Consider the following 26,860-nt stretch of genomic DNA (forward strand, 5'->3'; position numbering starts at 1 on the left):
CACCACACAGGGACGAGCCCCACTATAAAACGACAGCTGGTAGTTCCCAAGAAGTATAGGCAGGAGTTACTGCGAATCTCTCATGATATACCCTTGGCCGGGCACTTCGGCGTCAGTCGCACCAGGCATGGTCTGACACAAAACTTCTTTTGGCCGGGGGTAAGCTATGATGTTTGTCAGTACTGCCAGACCTGTGACAGTTGCCAGCGCATTGGCAAGAGGGGGGATCGATGCAAGGCCAAATTACGCCCCCTCCCCATTGTGGAGGAACCATATAGCCGAGTAGCGGTCGATCTGATAGGGCCGTTAGCCAAACCCAGTCCGTCAGCGAAAAGGTATATATTGACAGTGGTAGATTATGCCACACGGTATCCAGAGGCGGTTGCGTTACCTAACATACTGGCAGAGACGGTGGCGGCCGCCCTGCTCCAGGTTTTCTCACGGGTTGGATTTCCCCGGGAGATTATCTTGGACCAGGGTACCCAGTTTACAGCAGAGGTGACCAACCAACTGTGGAAGCTGTGCGGCGTAAAGTCCATTAGAAGCGCCCCGTACCACCCGCAAACCAATGGGTTGTGTGAACGCTTTAACGGGACATTAAAACAGCTCATTGAGACTTTTACCAGGACCTACAGGGACTGGGAGAAATTCTTGCCACACCTCCTGTTTGCCTATCGGGAGGTTCCCCAAGAATCCATGGTGTTCTCCCCGTTTGAGCTGGTATACGGGAGACGGGTAAGGGGACCCCTAAACTTAGTGCTGGAACACTGGGAAGGGGAGGGCCTCATAGAAGGGGTACCTATTGTACCCTATGTGCTGGAATTCCGGGACCGCCTACAGGAGCTGACCCAGGTTGTACGTGAGAACCTGCAGGCGACCCAGCGGCGCCAGCGCGTATGGTACGATCGGAGGGCCAGAGAGCGCACCTTGGAAATAGGACAGAAGGTCCTAGTGTTAGAGCCCACTAAGCAGAACAAGCTCCAAGCTGCATGGCAGGGGCCCTACCAGGTAGTGGGGAAAATAGCCGACACAACCTATAATGTCGCCGATTGTGACGACCCCAGGGTTATCCGCATGTTCCACGTGAATATGCTGAAGCCCTACCGGGAACGCCCTGAAGAGGTAGTGGCCATCTGTGCACCTGAAGCAGAGGATTTAGCCGGACTTCCCTTGCCGGATGTCTTAGGGGAAAGGACTCAGTCTAAAACATGGGACCAGGTACACTTGGGTGAAGACTTAGGCCCCCGGGAGAGACAGCAGGCATAGGTGTTGTTGAGGCTGCGACAGAGGATGTTTTCAGAGAGACCGGGGTACACTCGCCTGGCACAACACAAGGTTGAGACCCAGGATCAGACCCCCCTGCGACAAAACCCCTTCCGCGTCCCTGAGTCTGTACGAGAGGGGATGCGACAAGAGATACAAGAGATGTTGCGTTTAGGGGTCATTGAAGAGTCATATAGTCCCTGGGCATCCCCCATAGTGTTAGTGCCCAAGAAGGATGGGACTACACGGTTTTGTGTAGACTATCGTAAGCTCAATGAGAAAACAGTGACGGATGCATATCCCATGCCGCGTGTGGATGAGTTGTTAGACCGGCTGGCGGGGGCAAAGTATTTGACCACCATCGATCTATGCAAAGGCTACTGGCAGATTCCCCTTAGTCCTGACGCTATTCCCAAGTCGGCATTTGTTACCCCATTCGGCTTATTCCAGTTTCGAGTTATGCCATTTGGGATGAAGACTGCCCCGGCAACCTTCCAAAGGCTGGCTGACCGGCTTCTGGATGGTCTCCAGGACTATGCTTGTGCCTACCTGGACGATATCGCCATCTACAGTGCGACATGGGAAGAGCATCTAAATCACCTAGAGACAGTATTGGACAGGATCCACCAGGCCGGAATCACCCTGAACCCAAACAAGTGTCACCTGGGCAAAGCAGAGGTTCAGTATTTAGGGCATTGGGTGGGAAGTTGGAAACAGTGACCAGAACCAGCCAAGATTGAGGCCATAGCCAAATGGCCCATCCCACGCACTAAAACCCAGGTCATGGCGTTTTTAGGGACAGCGGGGTATTACAGGAAGTTTGTTCCCAATTACAGCTGCGTAGCCAAGCCCCTCACTGATTTGACCCGTAAGAACCAACCCCGCCAGGTAACCTGGACCCCAGAGTGTGAGGAAGCCTTCCGCCAACTAAAGGACGCCCTCACCAATACCCCTGTATTGGCCGCACCCAATCCAACTAAACGTTTCCTGGTTCATACAGACGCTTCTATGTTTGGATTGGGGGCAGTACTGAGCCAAGTTGGGCCGGACGGCCAAGAACACCCGGTAGCTAACCTGAGTCGGAAACTACTGCCCCGTGAAGTAAGCTATGCGGCCATCGAGAAGGAGTGCCTGGCGGTAGTATGGGCACTCAAGAAGTTGCAACCATATTTGTATGGACGACAGTTTTCCCTCCTAACGGACCATAATCCCCTAGTCTGGCTTAATCGGGTCTCCGGAGACAACGCCAGATTGCTGCGGTGGAGTTTAGCCTTACAACCTCTGGACTTCACCATCCACTACAGACCCGGCAAACAAAATGGTAACGCAGATGGACTAAGTCGACAAACGAAACTTGTACCAACCCCATAAACTTCGGTCATCCCCAAACCGATCCGTTGAGGATCAGACTGTGTATGCCGATCGAGTCGCTGAAAAGGGGGAGCCATGTTACAGAACCACTCAGCACCCAGAATATGTTGTGCAGTTATATGTATATATAATAGGTTCCATGTGAGATGCATGTCCCTAATGTATCAGCAGTGTCCGCCCTCCCCCCACCTTTGTAATTCCCACAGTAAACATCCGCAGGCTCCGGCCACCTGCGGCTTTTGTAATGCATGTCTGGCCTGATGCTTGTCTATTGGCCGGCCCTCTGTATCTGTGTGATATATTCTGTGTCCTGTGAGTAAAGTGTTGTCAGACTGGAAATACATGGAGAAGCAGTGATCTTTTATATGCGCCCATGCACTCAGAGGAATTCCAGCCAGCGTCCTTCATTTAGACTCCAGTCAACGCAGAGTGGACCTCCGAAAACACAGGGTGGTACTGAAAGAGGTACCCCAGCTTGGATGACCCCGTTACACCGGCTAATCCTCGCAGCGCACAGTGCGTGCCCTGATTTAAAAGTTTTCATTTTAGACCAAATAGTATAGTCATCCATACTGTATTATGGGCACCACATAGTCCTACATACAGAATAATGAGCCCCATATATTGTTTCATACAGAATAATGGTCCCCAGATATTGCTTCATAATGAATAATATGCCTCATATAATGCTCCGTACATAATAATGGGCACCATATAATGCTCCATACAGAATAATAGATCCTATATAATGCTCCATACAGAATAATAGATCCCATATAATACTCCATACAGAATGGGCCCCATATTATGCTCAATACAGAATGAGCCTTATATATTGCTCCATACAGTATGGTCCCCATATAATGCTCCATACTAGAGATGGGCGGATCCCTGGATGTTTGAGTCCAGTGGGTTGGGCCAAACAGTTAAAAAAAAGTTTGGGTTTGTGTACCAGAACCCAGACACCATTCACTTGAATGGAGGGCACGAACATTCAGTGTTTGCCATGCTGTCTTGACAAGGGATTCAATGGAATGAGCGTTAGATGAGTATAATTGTGTTTGTTATTTTTAAATAAAAAGAAAAGTGTGGCTTGTTTTTTTTTCAAATAAAGGACTTTATTCTTGTTGTGTGTTTATTTACAATGTAACTAAAGGATTAGTAATGGAGAAGCATCCATTACTAAGCCATGGGCTTGATGTTACCAGACAATGCAAAGGTGTCATACATATGAACCCCACTTGCCACCACTACAAGGCAAGTGGGAAGAGCGGGGCAAAGCACCAGAATTGGTGCATCTAATATACGTGCCCTTTCTGGGCAGCTACGGGCTGCTACTTTTGGGCTGCGTGGTGCCAATATCCATGGCCCCTTACCAGCCTGAGTATATGAGCCCCCAGCTGTCTGCTTTAGCAAGGCTGGTTGTCAAAAATGGGGAGACCCCACTCTGTGGGTTGCAGCCTGCAGCTATCAGTTTTGCCTGGCTGGTTATCAAAAATACAGGAGAATCCACAGTTTTTTTTTAAATTATTTATTTATAGTGCAGGCATCAGCTGATGAATACTCCCAAAAGCCTGCTCTCACTGCCACTGCTCCCATCAACCAACTACAGTGACTGAAGTTAAACTTTTTACCTCCAATCACAGCTGCTTGCTCACGCTGTCATTTGACAGTGTGGGAACTGCGCCTGTGTGGCTGGCGGTAAAATCATTCAGAAGCAGTGTTCAGATCAGATTCAGATCAGAAGCAGTGATTTCTGCATGACAGCAAGCACGACAAACATCTGGTGTTCGTGGGGGCCGAACCCGAACAGTAACACGGACTTCCTGGTGAAGTCTGTGTTTGGTGTACGTGCCCAAAGAGGAGGTGTTCGGAATGGTCGCCAAACTTTACTGTTTGGGTTCGCCCATATCTACTCCATACAGTATGGGTCCCATATATTGCTCCATACATAAAAAAATTAAATATTCACCTCTCCTCGCTGGAGGCAGGTCCAGACTTCTCAGCGCTGGCATCTTCAGACTCTGCATTGTAATATCCATTCACTTACTCATGTCTGTGTCAGTCTGGTTGCCCACCTGCTACAGACTCTAATATAAATTCATTACTCTTACCTATAAAGATTTTCACAGTTCTGCACCGCCCTACATCTCCTCCCTCATCTCAGCCTACCACCCTACCTGTACAATTCATTCGGCTAATGACCTAAGACTAACATCCTCTATAATCCGAACCTCCCACCTCCATCTCCAGGACATTTCTCATGGTGCGCCAGTTTTCTTACCCCAGACAATCCAGTTAATTAAGGGTCCCCAGTTTCAAGCTTGCCATAAAAGCACATTTCTTTAGACTGGCTTATCATCTCACTAACCTAACTATTCCTTGTTCTCTCATCCATGCACTCAATAACACTTTATACCAGTACTTGCACAGATAAGGCCTGGTAACTGGTTTATTCAGCATTTTTTGAATATCCCTAATTATTATGCTAATGGCTGGACCTTACACGACAAGCACTTTATATTTACCTTTTGTGTCCTCTCTATTTCCTCATAGATTGTAAGCTTGCGAGCAGGGACCTCACTTCCCTTGGTACATGTTGAACAATGTGTTCATCTGTAATGTCTATATGTAGTACCCGCCTAATTGTAAAGTGCTGCGCAATATGTTGGTGCTATTCTGACTCCATAACTAGTCTGTGAGTGTGGGGCTCCTTAGATATGTCTGTATTAAAGCATTACTCACACTAAGAACGTCGACAAATAGTGGGAACTTGACTGCAGAGGCACATATTAAGATTCCAGAAGAAGTTTATTCTCAGGCTGAACTTTTGTATTATGCACAGTAATAACAGCAGTAGCTGCAGCAAGTGAAAAAACAATTCTAAACCAGTAATGCACAAAGATGAACTGTAAATGATGGCTGACAAACGCTAACTGTGGAAGAAGGGAGGGGTTACTTACTTATCAGAGCTGGACTACAGAGAAGGAGACAGGACAAACTTCAAAAAACAAACCTGATTACATGGCAGCATAACAATGATAATACAATACTGCATGATTCCCAAATCATGGGACCTGACAGACGTCATAGAAATAAAAATTATCATTAATTTCTTATTTTAGACCCTTAACTGCCCATCAGAGAATTTTTATTTAACCTGGACAACCCTTTTAGTACCTTTCATAATAGGAAAGGCTCAGGTTATGTTCTTCAGACTAGTCTTAAATTGGTTGACAAATACAAAAAATAATCTGATGCAATATATAAGTTGGTTTAAAACTAATGCAGGGAAAGAAACCATAGTTTGGAAACACAGCCAGCCGTTGCAACCACTGGTAAAAACATAAAACTCGAGAGGCAATCAGACACTTTCCTTGCTACCAGGACCAGGAATGTAAGCTAGACATTATTGTACTACTCTTATTAATAATATAATGCTCCAGATTGTGCACAGATGGCCAACACTAGATTTAGAAATAATGAAAGACAGGCATATCAACTAGGTTGATGATCGGTATTTGATAGATCATGCGTTTTTTTAAGAAATGAGCAGGAGTTATAGAACTTTAGTTAATGATGGTCCTTTTCTCTTCATAAGTCTTGAGAGCAATGAATAGAATTTACAAGACCAAATACAGTTTACTACATTAAAAATTGCAATGTATCCTTAAATTTGGAGGCTATAAGGTTGATCTTTTTGGGATCTGATTTTTTGCACACTCATAGACTTGAATAGGCAAGTCTCATCTGAAATATAGAAGTAATAAAACCTGACATCCAAACAGCCGTATTCAATAACATTGATACTAGTGCTGCCAGTTTCTTCTACAGACCATACTGGGACCGAAAATATGATTGTGTGAACACAACCTTACTGTCACATCTTCACCAGATCCTTTAACTTCTGCTTCTAGGAGGCACCACAATATTCACTTTGCAAGCAGCACCGGTGATAGAGGAAGACTGGAGTCACACACGACAAAAAAAATCGCACAAATGTTTCATGAACAGTGATCCGTATGTCATCCGATTTTAATGTGAGGATGCGATTTTGTCGCATCTAAGCATCCGCTTCTTGACATCCGTATGATATCTGGCTGCCAAGATTTAGTCGGCGGCTTGCAAAATGTACATATAATGGAGAAGCGAACGAAAAAATAGATATAGAAACATAGAATACATATATATGTCATTGAGATACACACATATATATATATATATATATATATATATATATATATATATATATTTATATTTCATAGAGTTCTACATAGCAGAATAGCTGCTAATTCAATTGCCGGCTTCTGTAAAATCATTCCAAAACCCGACATGAAATGACACATGGTTTACATACAGTAAACCATTTCATTTCATGTATTTTTTTATATGTCCCTGACGAATAATTAAATTATGATTTGTATGTAAAATTTGGGACGTCTAGGTGTTAAATTAAGGGGTTAATTCGTTTGAACAAAATGTGTGGGCTCCCGCTGTAAAATCGCAACCAGAGAGGTAAAGCAGGTGAGTGAGGACAGATTTTAATAGCCTTGAGAGAGACCATTGTTTTCCCCCCCCCCTGGCTACAAATATCTGCCCCCAGACACCCCAGAAAAGATGCACCTTTTCTGGTACTTATCCTCTCTATTCCCATTGCCATGTAGCGGTGGCTAATGGGTTATTTTTTCTCACGCTCATCAGTTCACCTCAGGTCAGCCAGGGGACTACGCGCAGCTTCACTGACGTCACTGGCTGACCTGAGGTGAACTAATGAGCGTGGGAAAAATGCAGAAACTTTCCCACGCTAATTAGTTCATCTCCAGGCAGCCAGGGAGATTGCGCAGAGATGAAATAATTAATACTTGCAGTGGTTTACATGGGGCTGGTCCCATTAGCACCAGTCCCTGTGTAAACCACTTAACCCTTTCTGATGGATTGCAGCGAGGGACATGACTGAGCAGTGGAGAGGTAAGGATATGGTTGCTTTTTTGTTTTATTTTTGTTACAGGTCGATGGCTTTTATTTGGATTAGCAGAGCAATAAATCTTGGCAAAAACTAGGTGTCTTTATTTCATTAAAATAATTTTTCATTAATGTCTGTGTGTTTTTTAACCCTTTATTAGTCTAGGGTTAATAATGGATCGGTGTCTTATTGACACCTCTCCATTATTAATCAGCTTAATGTCATCTTCCAATTGCAAGGTGACATTAATCTATTAATATTAACCCATTAGCCACATGTTGTGAACTCATTTTCTGGTCTGCCTCTGGTTTCTGGTGAGGGAGCTGTGTTGTGAGTTCATTTTCCCCTTCGTTACTGAGGTCTGGTGAACTCCCTATTCTGGTAAAGGAAGGTAATGAGCCTGATTATCAGGCACCTGAGCTTAATGAGGATGACTGGCTGAGTGGAGTCACGGACTGGATATAAGGCTGCCGACGCCCTTCTGCCCTGTGGGTGATTTCTCTGTGGACTTCTAGGACACCAGTCTGATTCCTGCTCCTCTAAAGCTAAGTTTTCTGCTTTGCCTGTTAGCATTTGTCTTTTGTTTTTGTTTTCCTTGCTTTTCTGGATTCTGCCATTCCCTGCTGGGATGAGCTGAATCTCCTTTTGCCGGTTGCTCTGTCTTTAGAATATTCCTGAGTACTGACATAGCTTTTTTGAAGCCTAGCGTCTTCAGGGCCTTTTTCACTGTCAGTCTGTTGGCTTTTATTTTCATAGGGTTTTTCACGGATTGCAGACAGCAGCCTTCCTGTCCTTTCCTATCTAGTTAGCTTGGGCCCTGTCTTTGCTCAGTCTATCTTTCTGTCTGTGTTAGTGTTTTCATCTTGCTTCACCGTCATTATATGTTGGGGGCTGCCTATTGCTTTGGGGTCTGCTCTGGGGCAGTTTAGATTTCCCCTTTCTTTCTTTAGGCCTATCTAATTCTCCGGCTGTGATCGAGGGGTCTAGGGCATCGTACGAACCCCCCATGACTACTGTTAGTTGTTGTGATAGGATCAGGGGTCTGCAATCCGATAGCTGCCAACCTCTCTGGTTTTCTGGACTTAGCTAGCATTTCTGTTTTTGCCTCCTACGGTGACTCAATCATAACAGAGCTGGTTGTGCTGACAGAGGAGTTGTGAGTTCTCTTTCCGGGCTCCCTCTGGTGGAGACCTGCCAACTGATAATGAGGATGAGGATTGGACATCTGGAGTCTCAGACTGGATTTAAGACAGCCAACTCCCTATTCCCATGCTGGTGATTTTTTCCTGCCTCCTGAGGTATTAGTTTCCAGCTCAGTTCCTGTCTTCTCAAGCTAAGTGTTCTCTGCTAATGTTCACATTTGTTTTGGTTTGGTCTATTCAGTTTTTTGTGTGGTCAGCCAGCCCCGGTGTAATTTTCTCAGCCCGTTTTCAGCGGGTGAGAAAAAAATCAGATGCTGAGAGCTGCCCCATAGATTAACATTGGGACGAGTGCAATGCGATTTTTTATCGCATTGCACTCGTCCGATTTTCTCGCTAGTGTGACTCCGGCAGAATTGTCAGAATCAGAAGCTCTGAACGGCAGGCTTTGCCCAGCCATTAAGGTTAGGGTGGCCGGGATCCTGTATTGCTGTCAGTCTGAAAGTGTGGTTGTGTGCTTCCATCTGAAGTTGTCAGCTCCCTGCTCCAGCGAATTGGAGAGCACCACACCATACTAAGGCTTCCAGTTTAGTGTTTCTTGGGTAGGTGTGTGTCTTCTCCTCCTGGTTCGTTTAGTGTATTCTTGTTTTGACCCTGACTTCTTTCTATTTATTCTTACAGATCCTAATTTTGTTCGACATAATCTCTCGGCTTTGACCTTGCTGGGTGACCATTCCAACCTCTGGACAGCAGCCCTTCCATGATAGCATTCCACTGGGTCCTGTTGTAAAACCAGATCCTTGTACAGGGGTTAAAGGGTATTGGGATTTCTCTGGAGTCTGCCAGAGGGACTGGCTTGTGCCAAGCCTTTCCAAGGCAGCCTTTTGATCCTGTGGGCTCAGGCAGAAGTTACACTTGCATTGCAGTTAAATTCTTGAAATGGATGAAGCTGCAATATCACACACTCCCCACAAACTTGAATATTTATTAAATAAATGATAAGCACACTACCCAAGCCCATTTCCTTCACAGAGGAGTGAGCCACACTTTAAATATCAATAGAACATACTGATCCTTGTAGAAATTAAACTACATGCAGATCAAAAAAGTGTGATAGAAACACTAATTAAAATATAAATATCCCTTTCCTTTGAACTGGACATTACGTTTATATAGCTCCCCATCGATGGGTGTCTACTGGTCAAGGCCTCGGTTCTTCTCAACCCTTATTCACATTTACATCATTTAGACATATGGTAAGGTTTAAAACTAGATGTTAGGACCGTCCTGAATAGGGTCACTGTGACGTGGTGGAATGACTTTTAAGTTATTTTAATCAAAATTATGTTAACTAAGTGTCCTATATTATTTTCATACACTCTTGCTATTTATCTACTGCATGATAGTCCCTTTGTCTTTATCTTAGGTTTTGTGCATGTAGTGCACGGTGTCTGACTTACAGCCCATTAGTGACGCCCATACTGTTAGATCAGAAGGGTTGCCCTGCACTATATAAGTGCACCTAACTGTTTGTTGTGCTGATGTTGGGAAAATTGGCTGCCTCTTTTCTGCTATGTTTTTACAATTCTGAACAATCCATTTTAATGACTAAAATAGACAACAGAGGAAGAAACAAGATCGCGCTTTACCAAATATGAAAAAAGACACAATACATTTTTTTTTTTGCTTGGTTCATTTTTTTTCAAGGACATCTCTTTAATACAACATTGACAATTAATTACGCAGTAATGATAGCATAGGAAAGCACATATAACCATAACATAGTGATAAATACATATTTCATGTCGTTGGTTAAACTCATGTGAATATACCATAGATTGGGAACAGTATTTTAAATTTGACTATGTTGCCACTTTTACTTTTCTTATATATCTCTAAAATATAGTGTAATGTATGGAGAAAAATCTACAAAATAGACTAAAAATATTGGTAACTCAAACCAAGATTGGAACATAAACTGAAGAAATGAGTGCTCAGAGATCTTAAGGAGCGCTATCACCCTTGTATGCAAGTCCTAAATGTGTCTATCCTAAATACTACTTCAAAATATTGCTAGAGAATTCAGTATGTAGCAATTTCCTGATAGATTCATGTTTTGAATCATTTTCCTGCCAAGTGGGATTCATCATAAACATACGGAAGGGAAGTCAGAGGGTACAAGCAAAAAAATTCCCAAAACATATATTACAGGTAAAGGAAGAGACACACACATTTTAGAATTTTAGCTGTAGTTTTGCTGGATATTTTAAAAGGATCTTGTATTTTACATTCCCTTATTAAGCAAATAATAAATGACAATATAATAAGAAAAAAAAGCAATACTTTTTCTGTAGCAGAATAATGTAAAAGATGTCTGCTGATGCGAAATTACTGATCAAACCCATTCTAGTGCTCAGTGAATCTTTTGCATGCTCAGACAGTTTAATGAACCTTCCCTCTGCCAGAGCTATCAATCAAGAGGAGCAGAGATAGATGCAAAAGAACTAGCTTGGTAGATGCACTCTATTGTTTGGCCACTCCAAGGTGGCACCGAGACCCTATGCTTGGTTTGAACATTATTTTTGCCTTTTAAAAGTGACGATATGGTCTGTATTGGAAGCAAAAAACAATTACAGAAAAAAAAATTACGTTTCAGGTGTATTATTTTTTCAAGTATGCTACTATAACATTAATCAGCAATCATTTTTATAGTGTTAGATGCAACCTACAACTGAATCAGGGGCAAACATATCATTGATGTAACCTGTGCAGCCACATAGGGGCCTAGAGGTAAGGAGGCCCACAACCACCTCCAAAACTTGTGGAATGATGATGAACTATTGGACTGCAAAGAGTCCATATATTGTTCTTGCACAGGAGCCCTCTTCTGTCTGTGTCTGGCAGTGCACGGAATGTAGAGTTTTTTATGCAACACTGTTATTGTTTATAAAAACACTTCTTGATCCTAATAACCTTTCTTGACCTCCTGCCTGTGTGTGCTGAATGCTGCTATCAGAGATTGACAGCGGCAATTAACAGGTTAATAGCCGGGGGCAATGCTCCGCTCCACCTGTGGCTGTTAGAGGCAGATGATGGCTGAATATTTCAGCCATTATCTGCCGGGAAAGATGCGGGTATCGAGGTGAGAGACTCCTGCGAATTTCTCGCATTGCACTCGCAAATGTGACCCTGGCCTTAGACATAAGATCTAAATAGATTGTATACAGAACAGATCTCTCACTGGTCACAAGACATAAAATCTGGTCAAGAGGAATTCATCAAATCTGTGAAACCTCTGATAAATGTTCATGTCTGCTGACTTATCTGCTGCATATAAGTTAGTTTTCCATATATCAGTAGGTTTTACACCTCCTGCTTGTTGACTTTGTTATAAAGAAGATTAAAGCCAATAAAGCTTTCTGCAATAAATCTCCATGATGGAGGACCATATACACAGGCCTCTTTCCATCATATCTTCTGTAAACAGTCTACTGTTCCAGCCACGGTTCCCGCGATCAGCACTAAATTATAGCACACTACGTTAGTCAATGACAAGCTTTTATTGTGATCTCTGAAAAAACTCTTTAATAACTGGTAAAACCGTATAGCTATATGATGTCCATAGGATCATTTGGTGAAATAGCATACTGAAAGCTCAGTCAGCTATATATTAGGAATGAACGTGCTGGCAATGGACCTAATTTCTTATTTATACAGCTGGACGAAATTGGTGCTCTGAGAGGCCGAAGACAGTGGCACGTCTGAGGTAACGGATGGAAGGGTTGGTCCTTTGGTCATAGATCTGTCATCAGGTCTTGCCCTATGTCTCAACTAATTAGCTACATATGTTGGAATATGGAATTTGTTATTGGAGAATATGACTTCTTACAAAATATACGTAATCACTAAATATTCATTGAGACAGAAATGAATTAGTTGTACATCTGTAACTCTTGACCAAGTAGATCTGACAACAATCCATGCACTCCGGACCGGTGTTCGCTAATCTTTATTCTGGAAGTAAAAATAAAATCCTTACATATTCAAAAGAATTGAGCAGCACCCTCCCTTCTCCATATCCCCACCTCCTCCAGATCCCCCCCCAAAATAGATTTTTCCTATTTTGTATTATTTGCTTACATATACTGACGTAGGAGGACACTAGAGACGAAGATGGTGATGGGTCTTTAAAGGCTACTCATGAGCACAATAAGGAAAGAACGAAATGTTTCAAAAGAACTTCTTTGCAGCTTTTAATTGGACTACGTATTTGAAAAGCGGACCAACACTTTCCTTCAGGTTAATATTAAAATGTGGGAATGGCAGAGAACCAACCAACTCCAAGGTAAAAGGTCAGATTGGAAGGAAATACTTCCCTGTTACGTTTTCCCATAAAATCATACATAAGCCAATAAACAGATAAAACCTATGATTATAAACCATACTTATACCCAAGTATGGATACATGTAAGTATTCTATTGGCAAAGTCTATGTACCTTCATAGACAATACAGGTCATAGAGAGGTCTCTTTGGTTAATCTCAGTTATTGTGTAACGTGAGATCCATATCCAGACTGGTATGTCAAAGATAAAATGCTTAAACAGGTCAGACAACAATGTAAGGAACATAAACTTGGGTCACAGACTTTGGCAATCTGCGCATCTAGAACACATTGACACTTACAGAGATGTCTGACCAGTTTCTGTACAAACATAATAAAATTGGGGTGCGTAAATGGCCATTTGATCTATTTGAAATTTTTCTCATCTGCCAGAAAACTGATATGTATCTGAAAGTCAACCTCATTATTTGTATTAATACATTACAAGTCATAAGGAAGAAAATAATTTCTGTTGGTGAAAATAGATAGGGGTCCATTCAGGCCAATTTTTTCTTAACAATCATCTCACCCGACAAACAAGTCCTTTTGCTTTGCTCATTCATTGTGTAACTGTTGGTCTGTTTGACTAGTTTGATGCGGTCACCAGTCAGCTTCTCCATTAGGGAGAGACCTGTCAATTAGAGATGAGCAAATATATTCAAGCGAAATTGAATTTGACAAAAAGTAGCATTTGCCAAATTGCAATTTTTTGCAATTTGTTTCCGCATGCATTCAACAAAATGGTGGGCGCTGGCCACTATTTTTCTAAATTATAAAGGGTCATGAAATCCTTATACTCACCTGAGGGCTTTCCACTTCTCAACATCATCAATCTGGTCCTCGCAGTATCTTCTGCTTGCTGCTATTCATGCTAAATTCCTCAGGACGCTCACGCTAAATTGGAACTCCCAGCTCTGAGGAGGTCAAGGAGGTTCCTGCATATGTGTGTACAAGATCAAAATGCATGTAGTGGCGTCATGATGCCATGACCTTTTGCGTGCTTGCAGTGGACTTGAGCATGAGCACCAGTGATCAGAAGATGAGGTGAAATACAGGCAGGTGACGGAGATGTGACCTGTAAGTACTTTTTTATTTTTTACATTTTACATTCATAATGCTCTGGAATCTGAAGGGACCCTACAGTGTAATAGGAACCACGTGGAGAATAACGTCCATGCAATTCGAAAACCTATGTGAACAGGCAAAAGACACACATGGCTGCAACTTGACAGCCGAGATCTTATTCATGCTGCCCATTATTAGGGCAGCATGAACTTTAATGACAGGTTCGCTTTAGTTATAATTACTTTATAGGACTTGGTATTCTATAGACATGGGTCACTATTAGAGATGAGCGAGTATACTCGTTGCTCTGGTTTCCCCGAGCATGCTCAGGTGTCCTCCGAGTATTAAGAAGTGCTCGGAGATTTAGTTTCTGTTGCTGCAGCTGCATGATTTGCGGCTACTTGACAACCTGAATACATGTGGCGATTGTCTGTTTGTTAGGGAATTCCCACATGTATTCAGGCTGTCAAGTAGCCGCAAATCATGCAGCTGCGGTGACAGAAACTAAATCTCAGAGCACGCCAAAATACTCGGGAGATCACCCGAGCATGCTCGGAAAAACCCGAGCAACAAGCATGCTCGCTCATCACTATTCACTATATATTTGCTTACAATTTGGCCAAAATTTTGTAGCACAAATGTAGATTGTTCAAATATACTACCTAGACATGAATTGTTTTGGTGATATCAGAATATATGTATTTGATTACTACAGTACATTTAATTAATTAATTAATTTATTTAGGGAGAACTCGCAAAGCGAGGAAGTATACTTTTCCCACCTTTAACCATGAAGTGGGAATGTTCTCTGCCTCTGATGCTTTTTTTTTTTTTACCATGCGTATAAAATAATACTGATGGCCGTGTATATACGAGTATTTGACCCGAAGAAGAGAGCTGTACACCCTTAAAATGCTTAGTTTAAATGAATAAACAAGTGACTTTGAAAAAGCCTTGATATCTGGCAGCTTCTTTCTGTATGTTAATTACGATAAATATATAATATTTGCATCAACGAATACCAAATCCTACTCAGTGTTTATATTTGATGCATATGCCCGAAAACCCCTTTAAATGAAGAAATCAGTTGAAGTTGTTGTGAGTAAATGGTTAACATAAAAATAAAAGGTGACTTTTTTTATCATTTTCCTTAAAGGGACTGTCCAGTACTGTGGACTACCCCTGCGCCGTTCCAGCTATTTCAGAGTGCTGGTGGGAGACATGACATTGTTGCATCAGGTGATCTCTATTTTATTAGAGAGGACGACTGCTTCGGAATTTTCATAAGCTACTGTCATTCAGAGACCGCTGATGGACTGCAGTGGTTTCATGACACACCAATATTATGTCTATGTCACCCGCCCCCCGATTGCTGGAAGAGCGTTGCTGCAGAAGGTGTGTATGCATTGGTTTTATTTTCAATGGGGTACTGAATTGATTAATCAGAGGTTGTCCAGCAGTTGATGACCCTCTTTAGGGACTGATCACACTCAGAGTGTTTAATTTCTTCAATAATTATTTTTCATTACAGTGAATGGAACAATTATGGAGCAATCATGAACAATGCAATGCAGCAGATACATTTATTCTTTATGCATGTATGATAGAGACTATTGGCATGCAGAATGAAGTTTATAGAGCATGTTACTAGCCTACTATAAAATAACGAGCTATATGGATGCCTTCTGCGCTGCTTACAGGTTGCTTTTAATATAGGTAAAAGGATTCAATAGTTACTATGGTGCACAGTGCTGGATGTGGGGTGTGCCATCTGTGCGGCCGCCATCTCTCTGCTCCTGCTGAAGGGGGAGCCACTGTTGACCATTGAAGCTTGTGACAGCCAGTAACCACATTTGCAGTGTATAGCACTGTCATTACTTACTTTCTGCATAGAGCTGGGTGTTGCTCCTGTATGTTAGTATGTCTTAAGGCATTGAGTGGTGCTGTTTGTTAGGCACGGTACCAATGTATGGGGATGGTGCTACTTTATTGCATCATCATTTCGGCAACTGTATTTGGCCAACATATAGCGTTGAAATTGTGATTGTGTACAATGGGCAATATCTACTTTAAAGATGGCTTTGAGGTGTATTAAGTAATTGTGCGATATTTGGGATTGTGTCATTGCTTTTGTCAAGCACCACTCCGGCGGGGCTTTTTATTTCACAATTGGAACGTCATCACTAATGCATGTTCCCTGCTTCTAGTAAGATACTTACCAGCTGCCATCTTCTATTGTTCTTGGCGCCACTCTGGTCAGTCTTCTGCTGGCTGTGATCTGCTGAATCCAGTGCTTTCTGGGTGAGCAGGAGGTCACTTCTCAACGCAAGTCTATGAGAATCAGACTAAGGCTTCATAGACTTACATTGAATGCTTGTGACCATTACCTTCCGGTCAGTCAGAAGTTGCGGTCATAAGATGGCACTGCGGGACTGAAGCGGTGCTGGGAAAAGTTGAAGACGGTGAGTGGTTATGTATAATACTAAAGTCAGGGAACTTACATTCTCGATACTGCTCCAGCGCTAAAATAAAAAAGAATCAGGAGTGGTGCTTTAACATTTATTTTTAACATTGGTAGGATTAAGATATACTAAGTAAAAACATATTTTTAAAGTTGCCTCAAAACCCAACGACCATAAAACAAAAACATGATGTTTCACCATAGTAAATATTGAGTCAGATACTTTGTTTTCTTCTGACTCTTATGAAATACATCACTTTCCCGCTAAGCAGAATGACTCAGCTTGTTTCCAGCTTGATGCCATTTTAGATTAAAGAGATCTCCTTATTTCATTCTATTATTAAATTACACTTTTAAAAAATAAAGTACATAAGATATCTTGGCCTATACATCCACAAAATAAAACAAGAAGAAATATCCATGAAGAGTTGCAACTCCTGTGTCCCATAGCGTTATACGTTGTCTTCATTTTTCTTCTCGAATCTTTAGGAAAACAGAATATGCCATTATTAGTGAACTATCTCATGGATATAGTGTATACAGGTAATACGATACTGTGGGGCATGCAAAATAATGATGCTGACACTGACAAAAACATGCATACAGGTGCAGAAGAGCTGAGCTGTGGTTTTGTATAATTCTTTGCATTATTAGAATATGCAGCCTTTATGAATGACCAAGTCTAAAAGGTAAATACACTGAGTAATTAGTGAGTTGTCATGAAGCACACAAGAAATGTATGTTTTAATGTTAGCTCTACTACATCTGTACTTGAAGTGTGAATGTATTATATTTAGTAGTTTATGCTTTGTTTAGTGGAGTTAAAGAGTCACCTCGGTGCTGCTTACATCTTATTAAGAAGTGCATGCTAGGGCGCGAGCACAGACTATAGGTATCATGCTCCCGCCCTTTAAGTCATGTCAATGATATCTGGCTATTTGCACATGATAATTAACCCCTTAAACCCCGGAGGTATTTTCATTTTTGAGTTTTCGTTTTTTGCTCCCTTTATTCACAGAGCCATAACTTTTTTATTGTTCAGTCAATATGGCCATGTGAGGGCTTGTTTTTTTTTGGGACAAGTTGTACTTTTGAACGACACCATTGGATTCAACATATCTTGTACTGGAAAACGGGAAAAAAATTCCAAGTGTGGTGAAATTGCAAAAAAAAGTGCAATCCCACAGTTGTTTTTTTTTTTTTTTTTTACCATGTTCACTAAATGCTAAAGCTGACCTTCCATTATGATTCTCCAGGTCATTACGAGTTCATAGACACCAAACATGTCTAGGTTCTTTTTTATCTAAGTGGTGAAAAAAAATTTGAAAGTTTAAATATATAACTGTAGATGAGCTAACATGTGCCCGGAAAGGTGCGGGCTGAGCGCTGGAGCCTACACCAAACAGGGGGAGTTAAATATCGGCGTACTATTACGTCCAATGTCGGAAAGGGGTTAAAAACATAATGCATGTGTACCTTAGATAGGCAAATTTGAGTGTCTCCTGCAATTAAAACCTATAAAAATAATGTCAGTAAACTTTTATTCAGGGCTGTAAAATTGATGACATATCAGTATGTCAGATCATCAATATCAGATCAGTAGAGGTCAGGTAGTCGACATGAATATTGATTACTGTTTACCATGTCCAGGGCGCAAGGAATTACCCAATGTATGCAGCCAGAACTCCACAGCTCCATACACCGTGCAATGGTTGACATCAGGTGATGCAGCTCATCTCCCAAGGAATAAACAGTATCTCCAATTAAACTATCTAAGGACAAGTCATCAATATTATAGTCCTGGAGAATCCCTTTAATGAGGACATGTCACATGTCCCCAAAAAATGAGTTTGTTCTCTTGCCAAAATTTCCTTGCTCCCCTGAACCTTTTGTGTTCGTCCTTTTCGACCCACTTCTGTGACATGATTTTTTATTTTTTTGGCACCAAGTTTGTTTGTGGTCCAAGAGGGCAATTCACAAAAGTTTCTCTTGGGGTGTATAGTCCTCCCCAATTATGGCGTTGTCCAATCTCATAGTTCTTGCCCTCTATAATGCTGCCAAACGCTGCTTGACATCATCTAAACCTGGGTGAACAGCGTGATCTCATCTGTAGTACTTCCTCTCTATGACAATGCCCAATCACTATTATAAACCTCAAGAAGAATAATTTAGGGTTCACAAAATCAGTAGTGTACCAGAAAGCACAAAGGGAAGAACCCCTAAAATATAACTTTTAATTTAATGATTAAAAAAAACATATATATGTGAAATCACACAATACCAGGGGGTCCAGTATCAATCAAGCAGCGAAAATTTTTAAAAATCCATATATATCAGAGGGGCAACAGACTATAATGCCCTTGTATACCCTAGTACAGCCCTTCCTGACTGCGGAGGTTGGCACCCTAGTTGTAGATGACATGGCACCCCCGCTCAACGTCGGCGTCCCTAGAACTGCCCTAGACCACCCTGCGTATACAAAAAAGGACACAAAAAGAAAAACCACACTCACACCTATGATACCGAGGACAATAATAAAAAAGTGCTATAGTGCTGTAAATTTATCTCGTAGTGTAAATCTTATCTCGAAGTCAAGTATGAATGCAGCTTATTAAGACTTATCTTGTAGTCAAAAAATGCTGACAGCTTCTATAAAAAAGGAGAAATGAGGGGTAAATATACCTTCCAAAAAACGTCTTACCAAAAAAGTTGATAAACAACAATTATCAATCAAGCACCCCCTGTTATGCGGGGCTTAGGTCAAAGGAGGCTGAAATACCCAGGGCCCCTGCGGAGTCCCTCAAACTAAGGAAAACCCTGTCTGACCCTCAACCCAGGGTTTTTGCTAATGGTGCAAATGCCTGAGCCTCCCACCTTTCCTTATCTCCTGCTCAGCCCTAAGCTGAACCCTCCACCCAGTGAGTTGTCAAACCACCAAAGCCCACACAGTAATGACAGACAGGGAGAACTTAGACCATACCGCGCCGCAAACACACCGGACAATACTGTAATGTGAACAGGGCAAAACAAAGCACAAATATAGGAAGGCGAAAAGGTAACAACGGATCATACGACACCAGATATAAATTTCTCTCTCCAACACCACCTCTCCAGACCGGAACCACTTGGCATAAAACACAAGCTATAATCGGCGACGCCCACAGGCCAGCACGACTATTTAATGACCGTGGGCGTGACCAAACATCCCACCTGATTTCCAGCTAGATTAACCCCCGATAACCTGAGTAAAATCAAGCCGGCGCCACTGAGGCTATAGTGGACGGAGACGGAACTACCGCTGCCTGCCGGACGCTGTGGTGTGAATAGCGTCCGACATGACAGTACCCCATCTTCTACGAGGGACCCCAGGGCCCTCAAGACTCATAGGACCCGGCTTGTCCGGATGACGGCAGTGAAAGGAACTGACCAGCCGATCCGCATGTATGTCCGAGGCTGGTACCCAAGACCTCTCCTCCGGACCATACCCCCGCCATTGTACCAAATACTGAAGAGAACGGCGCAGTATTCGAGAGTTCACCACCTTGGAGACTTCAAACTCTAAATCGCCATCCACCATGACTGGAGGTGGCATCGGCGTCGTGTCCACAGAGCCTACCACCTTTTTCAATAAAGCCCTGTGAAACACGTTGTGTATCTTGTATACCGCAGGAAGTTCCAACAGATAAGCAACCGGGTTAATGATGGCAGCAATCTTAAAAGGGCCAATAAACCTTGGACCCAATTTCAATGATGGAATTTTGAGTTTTATGTTTATAGTAGCTAACCACACCCAATCACCCACACACAGGTCCGGACCTGGCACGCGTCTAGCGTCAGCCACACGTTTGTACCTTGCACTCATGCTCAGCAATCGCTGTTTCATACTCCTCCAGACCGATGATATTTGAACTCCTAACCGGTCCTCCTCTGGGACGCCCCCAGAGCCCCCCTGACGTAAGGTACAAAATTGAGGATGGTGCCCATAAACACAAAAGAACGGAGACTCTCCCGATGATTCTTGGCGGTGATTATTTAATGCGAACTCGGCCAAGGGAAGGAACGTCGACCACTCCTCTTGGTTGTCAGACACAAAACATCGCAAATACTGCTCCAGATTTTGGTTCATGCGCTCAGTTTGACCATTTGACTGCGGATGAAACGCCGACGAATGAGACAACTTGATCCCCAATCGTGAGCAAAAAGCTTTCCAAAACTTCGCCACAAACTGGGTCCCCCTATCAGACACTATGTCCGACGGAACTCCGTGTAGTCTGACCACCTCCTGCACAAAGACCTGAGCCAACGTCTTCGCGTTGGGCAAGGAAGGCAACGACACAAAATGCGCGATCTTCGAAAATCGATCAACCACCACCACGATGACCGTGTTCCCCGCCGAGGCAGGCAAGTCCGTGATAAAGTCCATGGAGATTTCTGTCCATGGCCTACTAGGTATCCCCAGAGGCTGTAGAGTGCCAGCAGGACGGGTTCTGGGCGACTTGGCCCTGGTGCACGTGATGCAATCTGTCACGTATGAGACCACGTCCTGCCGGATTTTTGGCCACCAGAAGCGGCGCGATACCAGCTCCAAGGTGCCCCTAACCCCTGGATGACCGGCCAGGACAGAGTCGTGGTGTTCCCCCAACACTTTAAGACGAAGATGAAGGGGTACGAATGACTTATTAGTGGGAAGTCCTGGCGGTACCTCCTCCTGGGCCTCGGCAATCTCCGCCTCTACCTCAGTCGTGAGAGCCGAAACCACTACACCTTCCTGGAGGATGGGTACCGGATCTTCCCGAGGTTCTCCCCCCGGAAAACACCTGGACAAGGCATCCGCCTTGGTGTTTTTAGCCCCAGGACGGTAAGTCACCAGAAAGTTAAAACATGTAAAAAACAATGCCCAGCGAGCCTGCCTGGGAGACAGACGCTTGGCCGACTCCAGATAGAGCAGGTTTTTATGGTCGGTGATAACCGTGACCTGGTGGGCCGCCCCCTCCAGGAAGTGTCGCCATTCCTCAAAAGCCAATTTGATGGCCAACAACTCCCTGTTGCCGATGTCGTAATTCCGTTCGGCAGGCGACAGCTTCTTGGAGAAGTAGGCGCATGGACGCATATTGCTCAAGGACGAGCCCTGTGACAGTACTGCCCCCACTCCCACCTCAGACGCATCGACCTCCACCGTAAAAGGTTTAGATACGTCCGGTTGCACCAGAATGGGGGCTGAACCAAACTGTTTTTCAGAAGCTCAAATGCACGCACCGCATCATCAGACCAGATAGCGAGATTGGTACCTTTTTTCGTCATGTCCGTGAGCGGTTTGGCTATCGTAGAGAAATTCTTAATAAACTTCCTATAATAGTTGGCAAACCCAAGGAACCGCTGGAGCGCTTTTAGATTATCAGGCCGTTCCCATCGCAGCACCGCTTGCACCTTCGCGGCGTCCATTTTAAACCCTGCGGCGGATACAATATAACCCAAAAAAGGCAACTCCTGAACAAAAAATATGCATTTTTCAAGCTTAGCATAGAGCTTATTCTCATGGAGCAACTGTAACACCTGCCTGACATGCTCTAAATGAGTGTCCTCGTCGCTCGAATAGATGAGGATATCATCCAGGTACACAATCACAAATTTCCCCAGCACATGAGCGAATACATCATTTTTGAAATGTTGGAAAACAGCAGGCGCGGTTGTCAACCCAAATGGCATAACTAGGCTTTCAAAATGACCCTCAGGGGTATTAAATGCCATCTTCCACTCATCCCCCTCATGGACCCTTATGAGGTTATATGCCCCCCTGAGGTCAAGTTTGGAAAACCACTTCGCACCAGCCACCTGGTTGAACAAATCAGGGATCAGCGGCATCGGGTAGGGATCACGGACTGTAATCTGGTTTAACTCCCGGAAATCCAGACACGGGCGTAACCCCCCATCTTTTTTCTTAATGAAGAAAAACATCGCTGCTACAGGTGAGGATGAAGGCCGGATGTGCCCTTTACTTAAACTCTCCGCAATGTAGTCTTTAAGAGCTTGTCTCTCCGGACCAGAAATACTAAACATCCTCGCCTTTGGCAATTTAGCCCCGGGCTTTAACCTAATCTCACAGTCATAGGCTCGATGTGGAGGTAGTTCTGAGCAACCCCTCTCAGAGAATACATCCGCAAAATCCAGCAACGCCTCCGGAAGGCTGGACTTCACGGCGGACACACATGTGGCCAAGCAATTTTCCTGGCAGAAACCGCTCCACTGGACTATGTCCTGGGTTCTCCAGTCAATCACCGGGTTGTGCTTGGACAACCATGGGAAACCCAGGACCATTTGCCCTGGGAGATTATTGAGTACCCTACATGTAACCCACTCAGAATGTAGGACCCCAATGTGGAGTTTAACCTCAGCTACAAACTCAGTAATCTCACCCTGTGGGAGGGGAGCGGCATTAATGGTAACCACGCGAATAGGATGAGGGAGTTTTTCGATCTTAAAACCTGCCATGCGTGCAAACTCCTCATCCATGAGATTGGTGGTGGAACCGCTATCCACAAACACTGATATGGGTAGCTCTCTGCCCGCAATAATAACCCTGGCAGGGAGCATACATTGAGATACCATCATGGAGGATATGCATACGCTCAGTTGGGCCTCCTCCATACCCTCTGAGCTTACCAGTTTTCCGCCGATGCGACTTTCTTTGGTAGCACAGGACAAGCATTTACATAATGATCTCTTTTACCACAGTAAAAACATGCTCCATGCTTCCTGAACCCAGGAACGCGACGCTGCACATGTGATACCCCAGCGATTTGCATAGGTTCCGTGGGCTCACCTGCAGCAACCACACTTGCACCCCTGCTTTCCCCCAGGGGCAGCGTCTCCTGTGCCCCTTGCCGCAAACGACGATCAATACGAATCACCAAACTCATGGCAGACTCTAACGATGCAGGAGTCTCATACATCAGGAGGGCCTGTTTAACTCTTTCTGAAACCCCATGAATAAACTGACTCTGCAGCGCAGGGTCGTTCCACTGTGTGTCTACTGCCCAACGGCGAAATTCTGAACAATAGTCTTCCACCATACGTTCCCCCTGACGGAGGGCGCGGATTTTAGATTCCGCCAAAGCCAATCTGTCGGGATCATCATAAATGAGCCCGAGTGCTGAAAAAACATTCTCAACCGAATGAAACGTAGCAGAGTCGGCTGGTAAAGAAAACGCCCATGCTTGAGGGTCCCCACTCAGTAATGATAACACCAGACCCACCCGCTGAGCCTCATTACCTAAGGAGACCGGGCGCATGCGAAAGTATAACTTGCAGGCCTCCCGAAAGATGACAAATTTGCTGCGTTCCCCAGAAAATCGTTCAGGCAGCGGAATCTTTGGCTCTGCACCTGCACCAGCAGAAGCCGCTTGGACATTAGCTACAACCAGGCCCTGCTGCTGAACTGCCCCCTTTAACTCGGTGACCTGTAAGGACAGCGCCACCAACTGGCGGTTTATAGAAGTCATGGAATCCATGGAAAAATGTTGGGCCGATTATAATGTTATGCGGTTCTTAGGTCAAAGGAGGCTGAAATACCCGGGGCCCCTGCGGAGTCCCTCAAACTAGGGAAAACCCTGTCTGACCCTCAACCCAGGGTTTTTGCTAATGGTGCAAATGCCTGAGCCTCCAACCTTTCCTTATCTCCTGCTCAGCCCTAAGCTGAACCCTCCACCCTCCACCCAGTGAGTTGTCAAACCAACAAAGCCCACACAGTAATGACAGACAGGGAGAACTTAAGGTACTGTCACACTTAGCGATGTACCAGCGATCCCGACCAGCGATATGACGCGGTCAGGATCGCTGGTACATCGCTAAGTGGTCGCTAGTGAGCTGCCACATAGGCAGATCTCACTAGCGACATCGCTGGGGACGGGGATCGCTACTTACCTGTCACACCAGGCGATCCTGCGTCCTCCCGCCCGGCTCCACTCGTCGCTCGTCCTCACAGCAGGAAGCGCCACAGGAAGCTGACGACGAGAAACAGTCCTGAACGTTCTCGCGCGATCAGCGATAACCAGCGGGGGAGCCAGTCGTAGGTAAGTATCAGACACAGAGATATCGCTAGCAATATCGCTATAACGTCACTAGTTATAGCGATATTGCTAGCGATATCTCTTAGTGTGACATGCCCTTTAGACCACACCGTGCCGCAAACACACCTGACAATACTGTAATGTGAACAGGGCAAAACAAAGCACAAATATAGGAAGGCGAAAAGGTAACAACGGATCATACGACACCAGATATGAATTTCTCTCTCCAACACCACCTCTCCAGACCGGAACCACTTGGCATAAAACACAAGCTATAATCGGCGATGCCCACAGGCCAGCACGACTATTTAAAGACCGTGGGCGTGACCAAACATCCCACCTGATTTCCAGCTAGATTAACCCCCGATAACCTGAGTAAAATCAAGCCGGCGCCACTGAGGCTATAGTGGACGGAGACGGAACTACCGCTGCCTGCCGGACGCTGTGGTGTGAATAGCGTCCGACATGACACCCCCCTAGTATAATCTTATCTCGAAATCAAAATAAGGGTATATAGCAAATACAGCTTAATAATACCTATCTCGTAGTCAAAACAAATGTTTATAAGCTGCTAATCGGTAAGACAGTATCCCATACACCATTCAATATGAATGCACAGCACCTATAGACAATGTCCAATAAATACACAGTGCACATAGATTGACGGACCTAAAATTCCACATATAGTATGCAGTATAAAGGCACACAGGTGAAGGAGCAGCCCTCATGTAGCATGAGGCTATGTCTGCCTCGCCAGAAAACACCTGGCTCAAAAAAAAATATTGCTCGCAGAGATTACAATGTGCACTTGTCTTTCCTTCTTTTGAAGTCCATGCTGTCAGACTCTACACCCCCTTCTCCATGCGAGTGGCAGTGGTATATCGTCCTCCCGGCCCCTCCCATCAGGTCCTGGATCATTTTGCCTCTTGGCTTCCACATTTTCTCTCTTGTGACATCCCTACCCTCATCATGGGCGATTTCAACATCCCCATTGCTCTTCCCCTCTCCCCATCTGCTACTCACCTTTTATCTCTAACCTCCTCGTTTGGCCTTTTGCAGCTTACTAATTCTCCAGCGCATGAAGACGGGAACTCCCTCGACTTGGTCTTCTCTCGGCTTTGTGCAGTGGATGATTTTGCAAACTCCCCTCTCCCGCTCTCTGACCACAACCTTCTTTCATTCTCTATCAAGAACTGCCCGGCTGCTCAGGTCACCCCCACTGTCCATATTTATAGAAACATACAGGCCATTAACACCCAGAAACTTATGAAGAACTTACAGTCTTCATTGGCCCCTATCTCCTCCCTTTCATGTCCTGATTCTGCATTGAAGCACTACAATGTAACACTTCAAAGTGCCCTGGATGAATTTGCTCCTCCTATACATAGAACACCACAGCACAGATGGCAACAACCCTGGCAGACCCTGCAAACACGTTTCCTGCAGCGGTGCTCCAGGTGCGCCGAACGTCTGTGAAGAAAATCCAACCTACCCGAAGATTTCATCCATTATAAGTTTATGCTTCGAACATACAACACTGCCCTTCACCTCTCAAAACAAACCTATTTCAACACCGTCATCACTTCACTGTCCAATAACCCTAAATGTCTCTTTGACACTTTTCATTCTCTACTCAACCCAAGAGTACAGGCCCCTACCACGGAGCTTCGAGATGACAATCTGGCCAATTACTTCAAAGAAAAAATTAACCAGATCCGACAGGAAATTATCTCCCAGTCACCTCATACCATGCACTGTCCTCCCTCCCCCACTGCATCTAGCTCACTATCTGACTTTGAACCAGTCACAGAAGAAGAAGTAAGCAGGCTCCTTGCATCTTCCTGCCCAACCACTTGCACCAGTGACCCATTTCCGTCACATCTACTCCAGACCCTTTCCCCTGCTGTCACCCCTCACCTAACTAAAATATTTAACCTCTCTCTCTCTTCTGGTATCTTTCCCTCCTCATTTAAATATGCCATCATACATCCACTACTTAAAAAACCATCCCTCGACCAAAACTGTGCCGCTAACTATAGACCTGTTTCTAATCTTCCCTTCATCTCTAAACTCCTGGAACGCCTGGTCCACTCCCGTCTTATCCGCCATCTCTCAGAAAACTCTCTTCTCGACCCTCTCCAATCCGGTT

General features: G+C 44.2%; 1 protein-coding gene across 11 annotated transcripts in view; it reads right to left on the reverse strand.

The window, feature by feature from the left end:
- Positions 1 to 15,682: 15,682 nt before the first annotated feature.
- PRUNE2 (prune homolog 2 with BCH domain) overlaps positions 15,683 to 26,860 on the reverse strand; it is a 289,573-nt gene continuing 278,395 nt past the window's right edge. For all 11 annotated transcript variants that reach the window (XR_012220026.1, XR_012220025.1, XM_073543795.1 and 8 more), the window contains one exon: positions 15,683 to 17,128. Coding sequence is in view for 7 of the 11 variants with exons in the window: in XM_073543795.1 (XP_073399896.1) it covers positions 17,098 to 17,128 (31 nt within the window). In the remaining 4 variants the exon portion in view is untranslated. The remainder of the gene's footprint in view (positions 17,129 to 26,860) is intronic.

This window comes from Dendrobates tinctorius, unplaced genomic scaffold, assembly GCF_039654945.1.
Source record: "Dendrobates tinctorius isolate UK_male_01 unplaced genomic scaffold, ASM3965494v1 ptg000134l, whole genome shotgun sequence".
NCBI classification, from domain to species: domain Eukaryota; kingdom Metazoa; phylum Chordata; class Amphibia; order Anura; family Dendrobatidae; genus Dendrobates; species Dendrobates tinctorius.